Genomic DNA, 17490 nt, shown 5'->3' on the forward strand with positions numbered 1-17490 from the left:
AGAAATGAAGCTTCAGTGCTTGACAGCTCAGGGAGGTGATTGATACTAGATATTTAAGGTGAAATTCCAGAGTGCAGAGAGCAGACAGCAGGGACAGAGGGAGGGGCAGGAAAGAGGAACTCTCGCATCGTAGCTGAGAAGGAGCTTTGTGGGGAGGACAGAAATGTTGATGGGGTAATTCTAAAATATATTAGTAATGGGGTGCAGGATACCCCCCTCTTCTTTCTCTCCTATGTTACCTTTGTAAAGTTTGTGCTGCTCTCTGGTGCCTCGTAGGAGTGACTTCTTGCTGGGAACTTGAGAAGGAGCAGAGCCCTTTTCTCTGTGTGATGGTGTGTACAGGGACCCAGGAAGAGGGGGCACTCTGCCCCTTCCTGTGGACACCCACAGTTCACATCACCCTCTGGCTGTTGATAAAGAGCCTTTCCAGGGTTAATTCAGCAGCAGCCAATGGGAAGGGCATTGTCCCTCCATCACTACCCTCGAAACATCACTGTTTGGGGACAGTATTATTCTCTGCTTGACACACTGTTTCGTGGCAAGGAGCTCTTAGTGTCTGTGAAGCTGACCTGTCTTTCCTTCCGTGGGAATTTTGAAACAAAAGACTAGGCTGTATGTAATAAAAGCCTGGCTTCTGACACTTTTTACTTGGTTCCAGTGGTCAAAGGACACTCTTACATAAGCACCACCCTCTAATGTAGTAGGCACGTCACTTTAAAGAAGGAAGATGAGCTTCTTGCAGGGCTTGTGAAACTGACATGAAATTGTCTTTTCTCTTAAGGTTCTCTTTCCTCCTCAGTGTCTCATAGCCCATCCCCTGCGCTTGCATTGCAATTTCCCCCAGGGCCTCCCCTCCTCCTGACCAACCTATGTGTTGGGTAGGTATTTCCCTGGAAGTCTTCGCAGGTCCAGCTCTCTGGGTCCTCGGGTAGCACTGACTGTCAGCCTTCCATTACAATTGTTCATTCGTATGTTTCATTCAGCACCAGGCAGCAAGGTCTTTGCATACTGAGCACGTGCCTATTTTGTGTTTTTCTGTGTCCTTGGGCATCCGCATAGCACTTGGAATTTATCTTAAGCATGATAAATAGTTGATAAATAAGTGCATGGTATTATTAACTTATTTAGCTGATTTTCTTTGTAACAGAAGTTAGATCCAGACTTTCCATCCTCTGCCCATAAGCCAGGTCACTGTTTTTGCCAACAAGCATCTAATTGTTAGTCAGGATCCTTTCTCCTGGAACACCTTGCAGAATAAGCATAGTCTTTGGGTCGAACTTTCTGGAAGCTAAATTGTATGGTTCATTTTATAAAGGATAGGAAATCTAAAACTCTATGTTTTGCTTTTGGCCCATCTGTATTTTTCGTATTGAAAAGAATCTATTCAACAAAGGTGGCCAACAGCTTACAGATAAACTAGATAACACAGCTTCTTCTTGTTCTTGCAAACTGTGTCCACTTTGTGGGCGGAGAAACATCACAGAGAGGCTGGTACTCACTTGTCTGCAAGGAGAAAACTCGGGTGGTCTTGAATGCATCCAGTGCCCGGACGACCAGCACCGAACAGCCTGCCTCAGCCAGAAAGTGAGAGAAGTTCAACTCCGGCCAAAGCGAGCCTGGACAGTCCCAGGTGCCAAACAATGGCGACGCTGGATTTTGTTCTGCAGCTGGCGTGTGGTGCTTCCAGCTGCGCCCTTTGCTCTCTCCCCTGCAGCCCTTGTCCCTCTGCCTGCTTCCCTCTTCATCCCCTCCCTGGCTCCCTCTGTGCTGCCCAGAGCATCGGAGCTGGTGTGAATTAATCTTCTGACTGTTTTAGCATCAAGGGAGGCTGGGGTGGCTATAGACTGGGAGCAAGACTCTGATTGATATTCAGGGGCCAGGCGCCCGACTCTTTTAATCTCGTTAAGCTCGGGAGGAATGAGGCATGCATTAATTGAATGTGATACAGTATTAATTTTTGCAAGCAATTGTACCATGTGCAGCCAAGACCGAGACTCAGGGTGACCCAAGGGTTTTTAGCGAGAGACTCTTCTCTGTCCCTGGATGCTCTAAGAGCTACAGGGAAGAGAGAGAGAGGAAGAGACAGAGAGAGACAGAGACAGAGAGAGAGAGAGAGAGAGAAAGAGAGAGAGAAAGAGAACAGATGCAGGCAAGAGAGTGAGAGTGAGAGGCAGAGGGAGAGAGGGAAGCCCAGGGAGCCAGAACTCAGTGACTTCACTTTTGCAAAACGCTCCATTGGCTAATGCGATTTGATGGGGAGGAAAGAGCGCACATCAAGCATTTCTATTGCCTGCCCTCCCCGGCCTGAGCACTGAATTCGTGACCCTTTTAGAGTTGGAGGTTCCCTGGGCTCTGGGGGCTGCCCGGCCCAGGGATTTAAGCTAAGTCCTCTGCCTTTCCTGCTGTTACAAAAGGTGAGCTTGTACGAGACACCAGGAAACGCTCCGTCTGCCCCCACACCCCAGTGTCCCAGTGACCACCTTTTGTGCTCACGAATATTCCTTGACAGGCTAAGGAGCAAATTCACGCTGGTCTAGGTCTTAAGGATCTGAAAACATGTTAATCATTGTGCTAACAGGAGATTTTTTTTTTTACTGCTTTATTTAAAAGTCAGATAAAATCTACTTAAATTCATTGAAATATTGTGAGTTTTATTGGCAACTATGTGGAAGCAATTCATTGCTGGTCAAGAAATGTCAGGGTGCTTTGATAACAGTCAATAGTGTGGTGCTCGTTAGCCTGGAGCAGCCTCGGGTGTTCATGCAAAGGGATTCCCCTCCCTGTCTTCATGGCTGGGCCCTGGGGCAGCTCCTGCTGGTGGACATTCCCACGGTGCCTTGCTGGGGAGGGAAGGGGGTGATGAGAATGCCCAGGTCTTCTTGGAATGAATTTGATTGGGATAAAGTACAAAGGGGAGATGGTGCTGGTGGAAGAGGAGATACTTCTGTGTCCTGGTGGAAATTCCATCAGCTTTGGGTCCTTATGCCCTGAATCCCTCAACTCCATTCAACCACCAATTCTTTTCTGCAATGGCTAATCTCTACTGCTCATCATGGGTTTATCCACTGACCCTTCCTCTTTATTCCTTCCTTGCTTCCTGTCACTCAGCAGACGAGGTCTGGGCATCCACTGTGTGCCAGACCCTGTCGTAGGTACAGGGCTGAGAGCAAACAGACTTGGCTCCTGTCTTTGTGGAGATCGTTGTCTGCCAGGGGAGTGAGATATTGATCAGATAACCATGCACAAGAACATACAATAGCTGACGGTAGTCGGTGCAGGGCAGGAAAGACTCAGCATGCTTTATCAAGTGCAAATGAGGGACTGGCCTTGTTGGTGATGCTGGAGGACGCCACAGGGGACCTGACTGCTGAAGGATGAAGAGGAGGTGGCCAAGTTGAGCGTAGGGGGAGGCATTCTGGGCAGAGGGCAGAGCACATTCAAAGGCCCAGTGGTAAAAGGAGAAGGGCTACCCTTCCTGACTTACGCTGGCAAGGAAGTTTCGTCTAGATTAGATTTACACAGAGACTCACCACTTATGTATGGGACCTTAATACACAGTGAGGGTGGCACCAAGAGTCAGAGGGACAGGACAGACTCTTGAATAGATAGTACTGGGAACACTGGCTTACTATGTGGAGAAAAATAAAACTGGATTTCCAGCTAGCACAACATGTGAAGATGGAATGCAGGTGGACTGAGGGCCTCGTGTGGAAGTGTTGGAGAAGGTACTTGTGCTGACTAACACTGATCAGGGGCTAGTATCTGAGAATACATGCAAATTAACAAGAAAAGACAGGAATCTCCATGGAAAAACGAGCCAAGTTGTGAGCGGAAGAGAAGCCAACAGGCTGATGGGCAGACGCAGCGACGCTCAGTGATTTTCTCCTTGTTTCCATTCAGAGGACTTGTTTTCGAATCTCATCTCCACTTTCTTTTCTTCTTATGGACTGAGATCTGACAGCACCTCAACTTTAGCCCTTTTTTGAAGACAGTGAAGAGAGACCTGGGACTCTGGAGGGACTTGGGACATTGCCCCCGGCGACTCCTAACCTGTGACTGAACACCTCGGCACTGACGGCCGGGGAACGCAATGATCTCATTTTGCCACCAGGTGGCGCTCTAGTCCTCCCTCGCTCAGAAGGCCAGATTCTTTGGCGGGTATGGCTTATTCAGAAGAATGAAAACCAGCCAACTTTGGGAATTGCCAGCCAAAATGAACAAAATGTTCCCCTGAAGTCTGTAAGATCAAATTCTGCTGTTGTTGCGATCCTTGAGTAACTCTCCAGGGCTTCCTCGTGAAGAATTCTTACGCTTCCGGTGGGCACAGTTTGGGGCTGGAGCTCCCCTGCCCTTGAGCACTTAGGACCGTGTGTGTGGTTACAGGGCAGCAAAGCTGGGGTTAAGGGACGGGAATCTTGGTGTGGCTGGGCATGCCTCCCACCGGCTCTGGGCTCAGTTTCTGGATCCTCAGAGCACTGTGTGAGACCTGGGAGCTCTCGGGGTTCACAAACACGGGTCAAGACATGTCTCTGAGGGCAGGCTGCGTCACTCACCTTTGGGATCAGGGGTGAGTCAGAGGCTGTCACACTCTGCCTGGACCCACTGGTCCCATCTGAAGGTCTTTGCCTGGGGTGCGTTCTCTGTCTTGGGGGTTGTGCTCAACCCTTGTGAACGTCAAGCTGGACAGGCCAGTTGCTCGTGGCCCAGGAGACCCCCCACCTCATTGAGGGAATGGGAGTTGGTAGGTAAACTCCCCAGCCTCCTCACCTTGGGGGACAATTCTGAAGGGTGTCCCCATAGTCCCTCAGAGCCCCAGCTGTCCGTGGGAGCCACCAGCTCATCTCCACACCCTTTGCTGGTCCCTCACTTCACCATATTCCTTTCTCTTTCCCTCACTCTGGCTTCCAGGAGTCACTTCCCAAAGAAATGCCTTGTACCCAAATCCCTGCCTCAGCTTTGCTTTTAGGGAATTCAAACCAAGAGAGCAGGAGAATTCGGTACACTTGATGAGCAACTCAGATGTTTTCAAGGTGCATGTGATAAGAGAGAAAAAGATAGAAGAAGCAGAGGGAGAAGAGGACCCCAGTGGACCCCCGAATGCCGTGCGCTAATCCCAAGTCTTCATTTTTGCAGGCAGTAGTTCTAAGACTCCCTTCTTCAAAAAGTTACTCTGGGCATGTAACAACTTCAAAACTCTTTTGAAGACCATCATTGTGAACGAGAAATCCAGGCTTGAAGTTTTCAGTTGCCTCCAGTCTGTGCTGTGAATAGGGAACCCACCTCCTCACACCCAAAGTGTGAGCCTGGCTTGTAAAATATTAACTAGGTGATGTCCTTTCCCCTGAGTTCATGGTGCTTTCTGACATTTGAGTGCCAGTGTTTTGGAGGCACGCAGAGTACAGTGAGCTGAAAGCCGAGGGGCAAATCCTCCCTGGCTGCATTTCAGAACGCCCCAGAGGTAGAGGTGCTGTTCTGTGAAATCCAGCACCCAGCTCAGGGGAGCCTCTTAGCAAACAGTGTCGAAAGAGGTTAATGGTGGGGTGGCACAGGTTGCTCTCGCTTGGTTTAGGTCCTTGAAAATGCAAGTGTCAGCACAGAGTATGTTTATGGTTCCATTAAATCACCAGAAAAAAAAATACCAAGACCGTTGTGAAAAAAAAGAATAACAAGGTTGGGTGACTCAGCCTGAATAAATTAAGAACCAAATTTGATGCAAAACTTGGAATGAGCCAGGAGCCACTCCATCCTCCTGCATCTTGCTAAAAGTTTATGAACCTCTCTCCCTCATTCTTTCTCTCTCATTCTCTCCCTCTTTTTTTGGAGGGTGGTTGGTGATGTTGTTTTCCAAATTTCTGGTGACCTGTCACCCTCACTTCTAAAGGCCCCATAAAGAGGAACTTGTTAAATTCCCTCCCATGGAATTTAATACAAACATTCTAGGTAGGATAGACTTCTTTAAATATGAGATGCATTATGCAGAAACAAAACCAAACAAAACCCCAAAGCCAAAACCCAAAAACATTTTGAAGAGATCTCAGTACATTTACAATAATTTGTGTTTACCTCCTTAGATTCTACTGTCTTTATTTGAAAATGTTGTGGATACAGATACAAAAAGAGTCCAGACAGCACAATTTCAGCTATATAAAGTTTAGAACCTGCGGGTAACCAATATTTGCTGCCAGAAATCGGGGGCAGTGTGTAGGGGCAGTGTGTATGGGCAGTGACTGGGGTGGAAGGCTTCGGGGTGTGGTTTCTTGATGGTTACATGGGTGAAACCACTGGTAAGACTTCATTGTTCTCTGTGCTCATGATCTGTGGACCTTAAACAATTTTAAATTTTATTGATATTGCCATATAGGTTAAATTAAAAAAATTTTTCTTTTCATTCGTGCTAAATCTACCAGTCTTGGCTAGCCTGCTCTGCTGGGAATTTTTCCCCGGCTCCGGCCAGGCTGGGGACCAGAGTGTGATGCCTTCTCGGGCCCTTTGGCAGGGACAGCTTACCTGCCACCTTGGAGCTGTAAGCCACTCCAACCCCACAGATGTTGTTGTTGGCGGCGGCAGACACTTCCCCGGCGCATCGGGTCCCGTGGCTGCAGAGAAAAATAAAGCCAAATTAGACACAGGGTCAAACGACTCTGGAGAAGGTGCCTTAAATTCTGTCTGTTGAAGCAATTTCTTTCCAATGGTTGCATTAGCCCAGAGCCAGCCCAGGCCTCTGGATTTTCCATCTGTTTATTGTCTTCCCTCCCCTCGCACCTCCCAGCTGCCCTTCCTGCCATTGGCTTCTTTCTACTGGAAAGAAGCTTCTCAGAACATTTTCAGTCTTGAAAGGTGATCTTTAAAATTTGAAGTGTCTTCCTGCAGAAGACAGTTATAGGCTTTCTGTGAAAAGGAAACAATCTAGGGTTGATGCTCGATGAATAGCTGCAATTTTTTTTTTTTTTGAACTGTGGGCTGGTGGTTATTTTCAAGGCTGCTTCTGTCCACCGTCGGGTGATGCTGCCTGTCAGTTACAGGGTAATGGTTATTTACCTTTTTTTGGATTATAGCTTCCTTTGGGGTTGGATTGAAGGTTACAGTTCCCCCACCTCCCTCCAGGGACATAAAAGCCCACACAGGCAACACTTGGCACTCAGTTTCAGGGCGTCTACAGAAGCTTGAGGCTGACCAGATTAAGAACCCTGGGCATCCGTTAGAGAATCTTTCTGAAGGTTGTTGGCCTTAACAGTTCTGAGCAACGCCTTCTCAAGTCTCACGTTCTAGAACGTTCTCTGCAATAGACACATCATTTCATTAACTTTCTCCCTTTTGCTCTCTTCTCTGTTATACCAAAGGAATCCAAACAGTTCTCCCCACCGTGTGTGCTGCCCCTCCCCTTGAGTTGGGCTGGCCTGGTGGAGTGCCTGGACCATGAGATGCAGTGCAAAGATGCCTTCTGCCTGCTGGTGCAGGTGCCCACGGGTGGAGCTGTGTGGAGAGAGCAGCCCAGCCACCCCTATTGCTCCAACACCCCAGGTGAGGCCCCTGGAGGTCTTCCTCCTGCAGACCCGGGCAGATCATCCCGTCAGCAGCACTTGGAGAGAAACATGTGTCCCCGCTTACATGACAGGATTCTGAGCAAGTAAATGTTTGTTTTTTAAGCCAAAGTTTTGGGACCGTTTGTTAAACAGCAATGGGGAACTGAACCAAGCATAAACACTAAGTCAATCAGAGTGCCGTGTTTTGACCCAAACAGCCTTCAAGATGTGGAGGAGGCCAAGGCACACATCACTGGACACTACCAGCTGCAACCCTGAAAGTCCATCTTAATGGTCCGAGAAGCAGCTGAAGGGTTACCGGGGTGGCTGGCCTCACGCCTTCATGGCCTGTGGTGAGGACGGCGGGGGTCAGGGCTGGCTTCCCGCTCACTCTACACCACGGCCGGTACAGCAAGGGGCTGTGGGGAAGAGGCTGATTGGCTGGGGAGCCCGGGAAGTCCTGATTTCAGCAGTGCAGACCAGAGAGTGCTGTTGGTGACATTCTTCGGGGGCAAACACCCACCCTTAAAAAAAAATCACATCCGAGGATTGAACAAAATATTCACATGTATTTTCTTCTCCGTATGAGCAAAAGTAAATCCTGCCTCTTCAGAGGCTGCATATCTCACGGGCTCCAAATTCCCTTTGGAACAAGGAAGAAACCTGTATGTTGCATACAAGGAAACCTCATAGTTACTGCAGAGGTCGGCCCTGCGGTGGAAGCTCTGTGGAAACCCCACGTGCTGACTGGGTCCACCCCTGTCTGCTTGTCTGTAAGACTTCAGTAAACCTCAGCTGGGACTTTTGTAGAAGGTGCTTAGTTAGGGCTTAACTTGTTGGGAGAAACTATCATGGGCGTGGCTTTCATAGCCCCTGTCTTATTCCTAGTGCTGAAGAAAATGGTAAATATAGTTCTGAAAAACACCATGGAAGTCCACACATATGTATATGTATAAAGTGAAATATATATATATATATACACACACACATATACACACACACACACACACTTTATAATGATTCCTGTGTACATGTTAAATGTACATATTTAAGTATATAGTTGTACTTATATCTACTTGTATATATAAAACAAGTTGTACTTGTATATTTTATATGCAAAATATATAAAATAAATTATATATATTTATAATGATTTATTTATGTATTTATAGGTATGAACACTTATACATTATATATAATCTACGTTACATATTTAAATATGTAAAATAAAACCATAGTAAAAGTACCGGTATATACTTCATATTATATGCACTTATATATTTTAAAAACAGAACTTGAATGGATCCTGATTAAATTTGGCTGGTCTGCTTGCTGTTTGGGTCGTGCTGAACAAATAAATATTTGAATAAAAGTTTTAAAAATCAATGCCAAGGCTAATTTGACTGAGCACTAATTTCCTTATTATTTAATCATTGGCCCTGTCAAGCTCTCCTTTCCAAGGCCTGAAATGTGCAGTCAGGCCTTGCCTGGAGCAGTCACTGCTCTGACCGACATCTGGGGCCACAGACGTGCTGGGGCAGCGGGAGCCCTGCTCCGCCACCTGCCGTTTATGGGGCAGCTGCTCCTCCCCAGGTGCGGCCCCAGAGCGTCTCCTGCCTCACCCCTTTCCTCCCCTCAGGAGGGGGTGCGTCGGTGCTGCTCCATTTCACAGATGTCAAGGTTGAGTCTCAGAGACGCTGGGCCCGAGACCAACGCTCGGTTATAGACCAGCCCACTACCCTCCTGCCCCAAACTGCTCACTGAAATCTGGGGGCCTGAGGTGTGTGAACTGGCTTGAGCAAATTAGAGACACTGAGGGCTTTCATAGCCTTAATTTTGGCCTTGAAGAAGGGCGATGAATGTCATGGGCTCTCCTGAGGAACGTGTGGGAAGAAACACTTCATCATGAAATTCAGCATCACGAGTTATCTGTAAGCGAGTGGAGGCTCCCTGTAGCTGTCCGTGACACCAGGCCCTCTCACACCCCTGGGCCCCTGTCTGCTCCGTTCCCACGGCCTCGCATGCCTCCCCTTCCGTCCTGTTTTCCTGATCATCTCGGGTGAACGTGCTTGCTCCCCTGAATGTCAGGAAAGTCTTTCCAAGTCCATTTTCATCTGGTCCCTTGGCTTCCTCAAGAACATTCGGGAGCTCCCTCTTGTCTCTGGAATAAAACATGGGCCACTTCCGTCAGAAGCAGAAAGAGCTGTGGGGGATGAGGGACAAATGTCGGCGGCTTGTTTGGCCTCCTTCTAACAAAGGTCATTGGAGGCAAGTGACAGGAGTTGGGGTGTCATGTGGCCAGAACAGCCCTAATCCAGAAGTACAGACCGATTCAGTGAGTAACACAACAGGCCTCCGACGGCCACCACCCACGTCTGTCAGAGTTGAATGTTTTCCATACGTCAGACTGTTTTTATTGGGTGGGATCTACTATAGGTTACTCAGTCAGATCTCTATTAATAGAAGACATTTGGTCATTTTTATTCTTTAGTTAATCAAATGAATAGCCTTATGGATACAAGGACAATCAATATTTTGCCATATTTGTTCATCTTTTTTTTTGGTGACTGAGTTTAAAGAAAAATATAAATGTTATTTTTTCCTGAAATTGTTTTAGTATATATCTTTAAAAATGATAATATCCTAAATAACAATAATACCATTATCACACTTAATTAACAAGATGGTGGTTGGTTTACAGGGAGAGCAAGAAGAGAAAGCCATGCACAATATCACTAATTATCAGAGAAGTGCAAATCAAAACTACAACAAGGTATCACCTCACACCAGTCAGAATGGCCATCATTCAAAAGTCCACAAACAATAAATGCTGGAGAGGGTGTGGAGGAAAGGGAACCCTCCTACACTGCTGGTGGGAATGCAGTTCACTGCAGCCACTATGGAGGACAGTATGGAGGTTCCTTAAAAAACTAAAAGTAGAGTTATCACATGATCCAGCAATCCCATTCCTGGACATATATCCAGAGGGAACTCTAATTCATAAAGACACATGCTCCCCAATGTTTATAGCAGCACTATTTACAATATCCAAGACATGGAGACAACCTAAATGCCCATCAACAGATGACTGGATAAAGAAACTGTGGTATATTTATACAATGGAATACTACTCAGCCATAAAAAGAATAAATTAATGCCATTTGAGCTACATGGATGGAACTGGAGATCATCATTCTAAGCGAAGTAAGCCAGAAAGAGAAAGAAAATGCCATATGATATCACTCATGTGGATCTAAAAAAAAAGAAAAAAGAGGCCACTAATAACCTCATCTACAAAACAGAAGCAGGTTTCCAAACATGGTAAACAATTTCATGGTTATCTTGGAAAGGGGGTGGGAAGGGATGAATTTGGGAGTTGGAGATTTGCAAATGCTAGCCACTATATATAAAAATAGATAAAAAAACAAATTTCTTCTGTATAGCACAAAGAACTATATTCAATATCTTGCTATAGCATTTAATGAAAAAGAATGTGAAAACAAATTTATGTGTGTATATGTATGACTGGGACATTGTGCTGTACACTAGAAATTGACACATTGTAACTGACTATACTTTAATTAAAAAAAGAAATAGAGAAAAGAAGAGAAAGCCATTGCTGTGGTGAGAAGGATGAAAACTAAGGCAGTGACAGTGTGTAGAGAAAATGGGAAGTTGATTCAAAGGACAGTTAGGGAAGGGAGTGTACTATTCAGCAAGACCTGGTGTATGCTGAGCATTTCTATTGTGTTTTTTTTAAGACAACTCCCATTTACCTGGGAAGGTAAACGAAATCTCTTTTGATCACGTACCTCCTTTCATCCTATTATACTCCTTATGGTTTTCAATTCTAAAGCATATGCCTTGAGGAAAATGAACCCTTGAGGGAACAGGACAGGGAGAATAAAGAACATTTACTTATTTGTCACGGAGACTTTGGTCACAGGAGCACATTAAAAAGCAGAGCAAGTATGCAGTAACGTTATGGTCTCCAGGCCAATCCCCGCCTTCCTGAGCAAAGCCAAGCATGTAGTTCTGTGCATGACCAGTCAGGGTATGTAGGATATCCTCGTGACCAAAGGTGTCTGCAACTACAAGGGCACACCCGTGTGTTTTACACTGGCATAGGTCTTTTTTAAAGAAATAAATCTTTATAGATACAATCGAGGCCCTCCCTGAGCGCATTCCCCTCTTTGGTTCCTCAGAGGTGACCAATATACTAAGTCTGATGATTGAAATGCCTGTGCATGCTTTTATGTGAATGCCTTACAGTCAGATATGCATACTCATGGAGACCACTGTTTGCATGTTTTCAAACTCTGTACAAGTGTTTCGTAGCATATGAGCTATTTAAATTTGCCTTTTAAACTCACATTTCTGAGACTTTTTCACAAATTCTGGTGCATTCATTTTCCGTGCTCTGCTGTATTTCGTTTACAAACATGCCGCAATTTACTTATTCATACGCCTAGTGATAGGCGCTTAGGTTGCTTGTAATTTGCTTGCTATTACAAATAATTTGAAAAGAAATGTTTTTGTGCATTATTTCCTTGCACACGTGCAGCAGTTTCTCTGGGTTATGTCTGTCTGGGTGAAAACAGGCTGCATGGAATATGCATACTACCTCCAGCAGAGTGGGAGAGCTCCTGTTGCTTGACATCCTTGCCAACATCTAGGATCGTCAAACGTTACCATTTTTGCTAACCCAGCTGCTGTGAAATGGTATCTCGTTGTTTTATTTTGCATCTTCCTCATTACTAGGAAGATTGAATATATTTTCATATGTGGATTATCTCACGTTTTCTCTTAATCATCTGTGCATAGACTTTTATTTTCTTGTGAGTTATCTGTTTTTCATTGGTTTGTGGCTGTTCTTTCTATATTGTGGATACTAATTCATTTTTTTTCCATAATACTTATTGCACATATCTGCTCCTGGCCAGTGGCTTGTTTTCTGCTTGGTTTGTTGTGACTTTTTGGACGAAAGTAACTTTAGGGTGGCCAGGTGTATCAATCTTTTCCTCTTCTTTGCCATTTAGTATCTTGTTTTTTAAAAAAATCCACCTCTATTCCAGGATCATAAATATGTTCTCTTACACTTTGATTCTCAAAGGTTTCTATCCATTTGGGTTTTAATTCCCCTGGAATTTATTTATGCTCAGTATGCAAGGTGGATGCCTATTTCCCCCTACAAACAGCTAACATCATTTATTGACTGTCATCACACCATCCTTTCCTTACTGTTTTTATTGCCATCTTGGTCATATATTAAGCCTCTCTCTATCTAAGGGTGTGTTTCTGGGATCTCTATTCTGTTTCTCTGATCTTTTTTCTCTCTCTATGCTAACCTTGCTCTCAAAATTACTACAGTTTTATTGTGTTTCGATGGCTCCACCTTGCTGTTGTTAATGCTCCTTCTCTTCTCTTTTATTTATTTTTTTCATATTCATTATCCTCTTCCTTTTCCTTCCTTGTTTTCCTATTGTATACTTGGCCCTTTGCTTTTCCATATCAACTTTAGGGCCATTTTGTATAGTTTCATAGAAAACTTCCATTGAGACTTTCATTGAAATTTCATTGAATCAGTAGGTTAACTTGACATCTTTATATTATTCCATTTTCCTATCCATGAACTTAGTATATCACTCCATTCATTCAGGACATCTTCTATGTCTTTTCTAAGTTTTATAATTTTCTCATTAATGTTCTCATTTATCTTTTCTTAGATTTATACTTATTTCATTGACTATGAGGCATGGCATAGTGTCAAATAAGAGATGACAGGCAGCATCTTTATTCTGTCCCAGCATTAAAGAGAATGCTATCAAAGTTTCAGCATTAAAAATAATGTTTGCTGATCAGATAGGCCAAGATGGCAGAGTAGAAGGATACTCTTAGCTCACCCTCTCCCACAAATACACCAAAATTCACATCCATGGACCCACCCAGCCAGCCAGAGCACCTGCTGAACTCTGACAGGAAATCGCCCTCTTCAAAAGGCAGACACCACAAATCTGGTAGGAGAAAAGAAAAAAAGAAAGAAGAAAAAGCAAAACAGTGTGGGACTGTTCCCACGGGGAGGGAGCAGCAAAGGAGGAATAGCATTTGTTCACTGGGTCTCCCCCTTTCCAGTGGAGAAGTCAGTGGGACGGAGGGGGAACTTCCGAGGCTCAGATCTGTATGGAGCAGCCCTTGACTGACAGAACTAAATTAAATGGGCACGGAGGGTCTCCACAACCCCCAGCCCTAGAGGCAAAGAGGCAGGTGGGGGATGGGACAGGCTGCCTGAGCTGGGTGAAGGACTGGGACAGCTGCACTGAGGCATCCCTGGGGGACTGCAGGGTACTGCACACCATGGATGAGTGGGTACACAGGGCAAAACAACCTGGGCCCTCCATAAAACAACACAGCTGATGTGCCCTGGGGGGAAGGGTGCCATATCTCCTATCTCTGAAAACCCGTGGAAGGTTTTCAGGAGAAGAGAGGCAGAGCTCAGCCACAGCCACCATATCCCCTGGCGCTTAGGACCCAGGCGGGTGTGGGGTCAAAACCTGAATCCATACTTAAGGGCTTAGCAGCCTCAAAGGCCAGATGGAGACTTGTTTACACCCTGAGGCAGATAGGATCATACTGCCCTGGTACCTCTGAGAACTTGTGCCATCAAGACAAACAAGGAGCTGAGTTTTGGCACAGAGCAGGGCAGGGCTATTCTGCTGTCTCCCCCAGACTGGCTACCAAGTGCTGACCCGAGGCAGAATGGGCAGCTGCACCGAGCAGGGCAGTGACTGGTGCTGGGAGAGGGCAGGTGGGCACCTGCCTTCCTAGCAGGACCATGACACCTGACCACAGTGCTAAGAAGGGTTGCAACCTGCCTGCCTACCTTGCACGAACACAGCATCTGACCACAGCATTGGGAGGGGGTGTGACCTGCCGTTGGCCTTGCTGTTGGGAGGGGGTGTGACCTGCCTGCCCACCTGACTGTAGTGTTGGGAGGGGGCATCAGGAGCAGCACAGATCAAGGGCGCCAATGGAGGGCCTCTGGAAGCATGAGCTGAGTTAGTGATGCAAGGTGAAGACAGAAAGACCTCTCGATAAAATCATTAAGAGTGCACAGTCTCCACGAGAACACACCCCCCTTTTTCTTTTATCTTTTTTTAATCTGTTCTATTTTCTATTACCTTTTTAATTTTTACTGTTTAAACAATTGTATATATCTCCAGTTTTAATCCTTTTTGAATTTTTCTTTTAAAATATTTTTATTATTATTTTTTAAAATCCACCTCATTTCATTTTTATTTCTCTTGGTTTTGATCTCCTGTTACTGATTATATACACAGGTTTCAATTTTTTTTTTATTCTTTTCTCCTTTTTTTAAGGTTTTTAAAAGACATCTCAACTCGATTGTTATTCTGCTTCAACTTGTTCTGTTATTGATTATACACTGTTTTTAAGCCTTTTTCCCCCTCCCTTTCTTAAAAATTCTCTTTTTTTTGAAGTTTTATTCCTGCAAAGGCTTTAGATAGATAAATAAATAAACTCTTTAAGAACCACAATAGGTAACTGACACTCCATAAGCCACAGTGCCAGAGAGATATGAGCAAGATGAAGAAGAAGAGGAACCACTCCCAATTAAAAGAACAAGAGAAATCCCCTGAAAGAATGATCAATGAAACAGACATTGATGGCCTACTAGATCAAGATTTCAAAAAAGGACTGATCAAAGTACTGAAGGAACTAAAAGAAACAGTGTTTAGAGATGTAAAATATGTCAAAAATGAAATTGAAGCTGTAAATAAAAGCCAAGTAAAATTGGAAAACTCATTTGCTGAGATGAAAGCTGATCTAAAGGCTGTACAAAGCAGGCTAGATAATGCAGAAGAACAAATAAGTGACCTAGAAGACAGGACAACAGAAAGAACCCAATCAGAACAGCTGAGAGAAGAACAAATAAAACTAATGAAAACAATATAAGGGACCTATGGGATAATATAAGACATACCAATCTACATATAATAGGGGTTCCAGAAGGGGAAGAAAGAACAAAGTGGATTGAAAAGGTATTTGAAGAAATCATGACTGAAAACTTCCCAAACCTAAAGAAGGAATCAGATATCCAAGTACAGGAAGTTCAGAGGGTCCCAAACAAGAAGAATCCAAACAGACTCACACCAAGACATATTATAGTCAAGATGGCCAGAGTCGAGGATAAAAAAATGATCCTAAAGGCAGCAAGAGAAAAACAAAGAGTGAGTTACAAGGGAACCCCCATAAGGCTCTCAGCTGATTTCTCTACACAAACGCTACATGCCAGAAGGGAGTGGCAAGATATATTCAAAGTCCTGAATGAAAAAAAGATGCAGCCTAGGATGCTTTATCCAGCAAAGTTATCCTTTAGAATAGAAGGAGAGATAAAGAACGTCACAAACAAGCAAAAACTAGAAGAGTTTAGCAACACTAAACCCATGCTAAAAGAAATATTGAAAGTTCTACTCTAAATAGAAAAGAAGCTGGATGCTACAAAAATGAGAAACTCATAACTAGAAAGGTGATAAATACAAATAGAGTAAACATGAATTACAAATAGAGTAAACATGAAATTGTAAAAGAAGACATCTAAATCATTAAGAGTGGGAAAGGGAAGCAAGAAAATACAGAGTTTTTTTTTTCCTTTTGAAAATTTTTTGTTCTCAGTAGGATGGGTTTGAGCTTATATTACTATCTGTTTAATACAAATAGTTATAGTAATGGGTTAATAGACTTACAAAAAAGGGTAACCACAACCAAAAACTTACAAGTGAGTCACAAAAACTAAATAAATTCCAAGATAATACAAAGAAAAATATCAAACCACTAAAGGAAGAAGAAAGGAACAAAGAGGAAATACCAAATCAACTGCAAAAATAAGTTCAAAATGGCAATAAACACACACCTATCATTAATTACTGTAAATGTTAGTGGACCAAATGCTCCAATAAAAAGACATAGAGTGGCAGACTGGATAATAAAACAAGAACCTTCAATATGCTGCATACAAGAGACCCACTTTAGGGAGAAGGACACATATAGATCGAGAATGAAAAGGTGGAAAAGGATATTCCATGCAAATGGAAAGCCAAAAAAGCAGGTGTAACAATACTGATTTCAGACAAAATAGACTTTAAAACAAAGGCCATAAAGAAAGATAAAGAATGACATTTTATAATGATTAAAGGAGTAATACAAGATGAGGATATTACATTCATTAATATATATGCACCCAATATAGGAGCACCTAAGTACATAAAACAATTACGAACAGAGATAAAGGGGGAAATTGATGGGAATACAATCATTTTAGGAGATTTTAACACCATGTTAACATCACCAGACAGATCTTCCAGACAGAATAAGACAACAGAGAAACTAAATGATACAATAGTAAAATTAGATTTTGTAGATATTTTCAGAGCATTACACACCCCAAAAATAGGATATACATTCTTTTCAAGTGCTCATGGAACATTTTCTAGGATTGATCATGTACGTGGGCACAAAAGAAGCCTCAACAATTTTAAGAAGATAGAAATTATCTCAAGCATCTTTACTTACCACATTGTCATGAAACTAGAAGTCAACTACAGAAAATCAAAGGAGAAAAAAAAAAGAAAGCATCAAAAAACCAATGGGTCAATGATGAAATCAAAGTTGAAATAAAAAAACACCTTGAGACAAATGAAAATGAAAACATGACCACACATAATTTATGGTAGGCAGCAAAGGCAGTGCTAAGAGGGAAGTTGATAGTGATACAGGCCTTCCTCAAAAAAGAACAATAATCTCAAATAAACAATCTAACCTACCAGCTAAAAGAATTAGAAAAAGAAGAGCAAAATAACCCAAAGTCAGCAGAAGGAAGGAAATAATAAACATCAGGGAGGAAATAAATAAAATAGAGATTAAAAAAACAATAGAAGAAATCAGTCAAACC

At 43.7% G+C, this 17490-nt stretch overlaps 1 protein-coding gene across 1 annotated transcript in view; it reads right to left on the reverse strand.

The window, feature by feature from the left end:
- PCSK2 (proprotein convertase subtilisin/kexin type 2) overlaps positions 1-17490 on the reverse strand; it is a 220561-nt gene that overhangs the window by 37633 nt on the left and 165438 nt on the right. Inside the window, exon 7 of the mRNA XM_010972898.3 lies at positions 6508-6596. Within this exon, the coding sequence (XP_010971200.2) occupies positions 6508-6596 (89 nt within the window). The remainder of the gene's footprint in view (positions 1-6507; positions 6597-17490) is intronic.

This window comes from Camelus bactrianus, chromosome 19, assembly GCF_048773025.1.
Source record: "Camelus bactrianus isolate YW-2024 breed Bactrian camel chromosome 19, ASM4877302v1, whole genome shotgun sequence".
NCBI lineage: Eukaryota > Metazoa > Chordata > Mammalia > Artiodactyla > Camelidae > Camelus > Camelus bactrianus.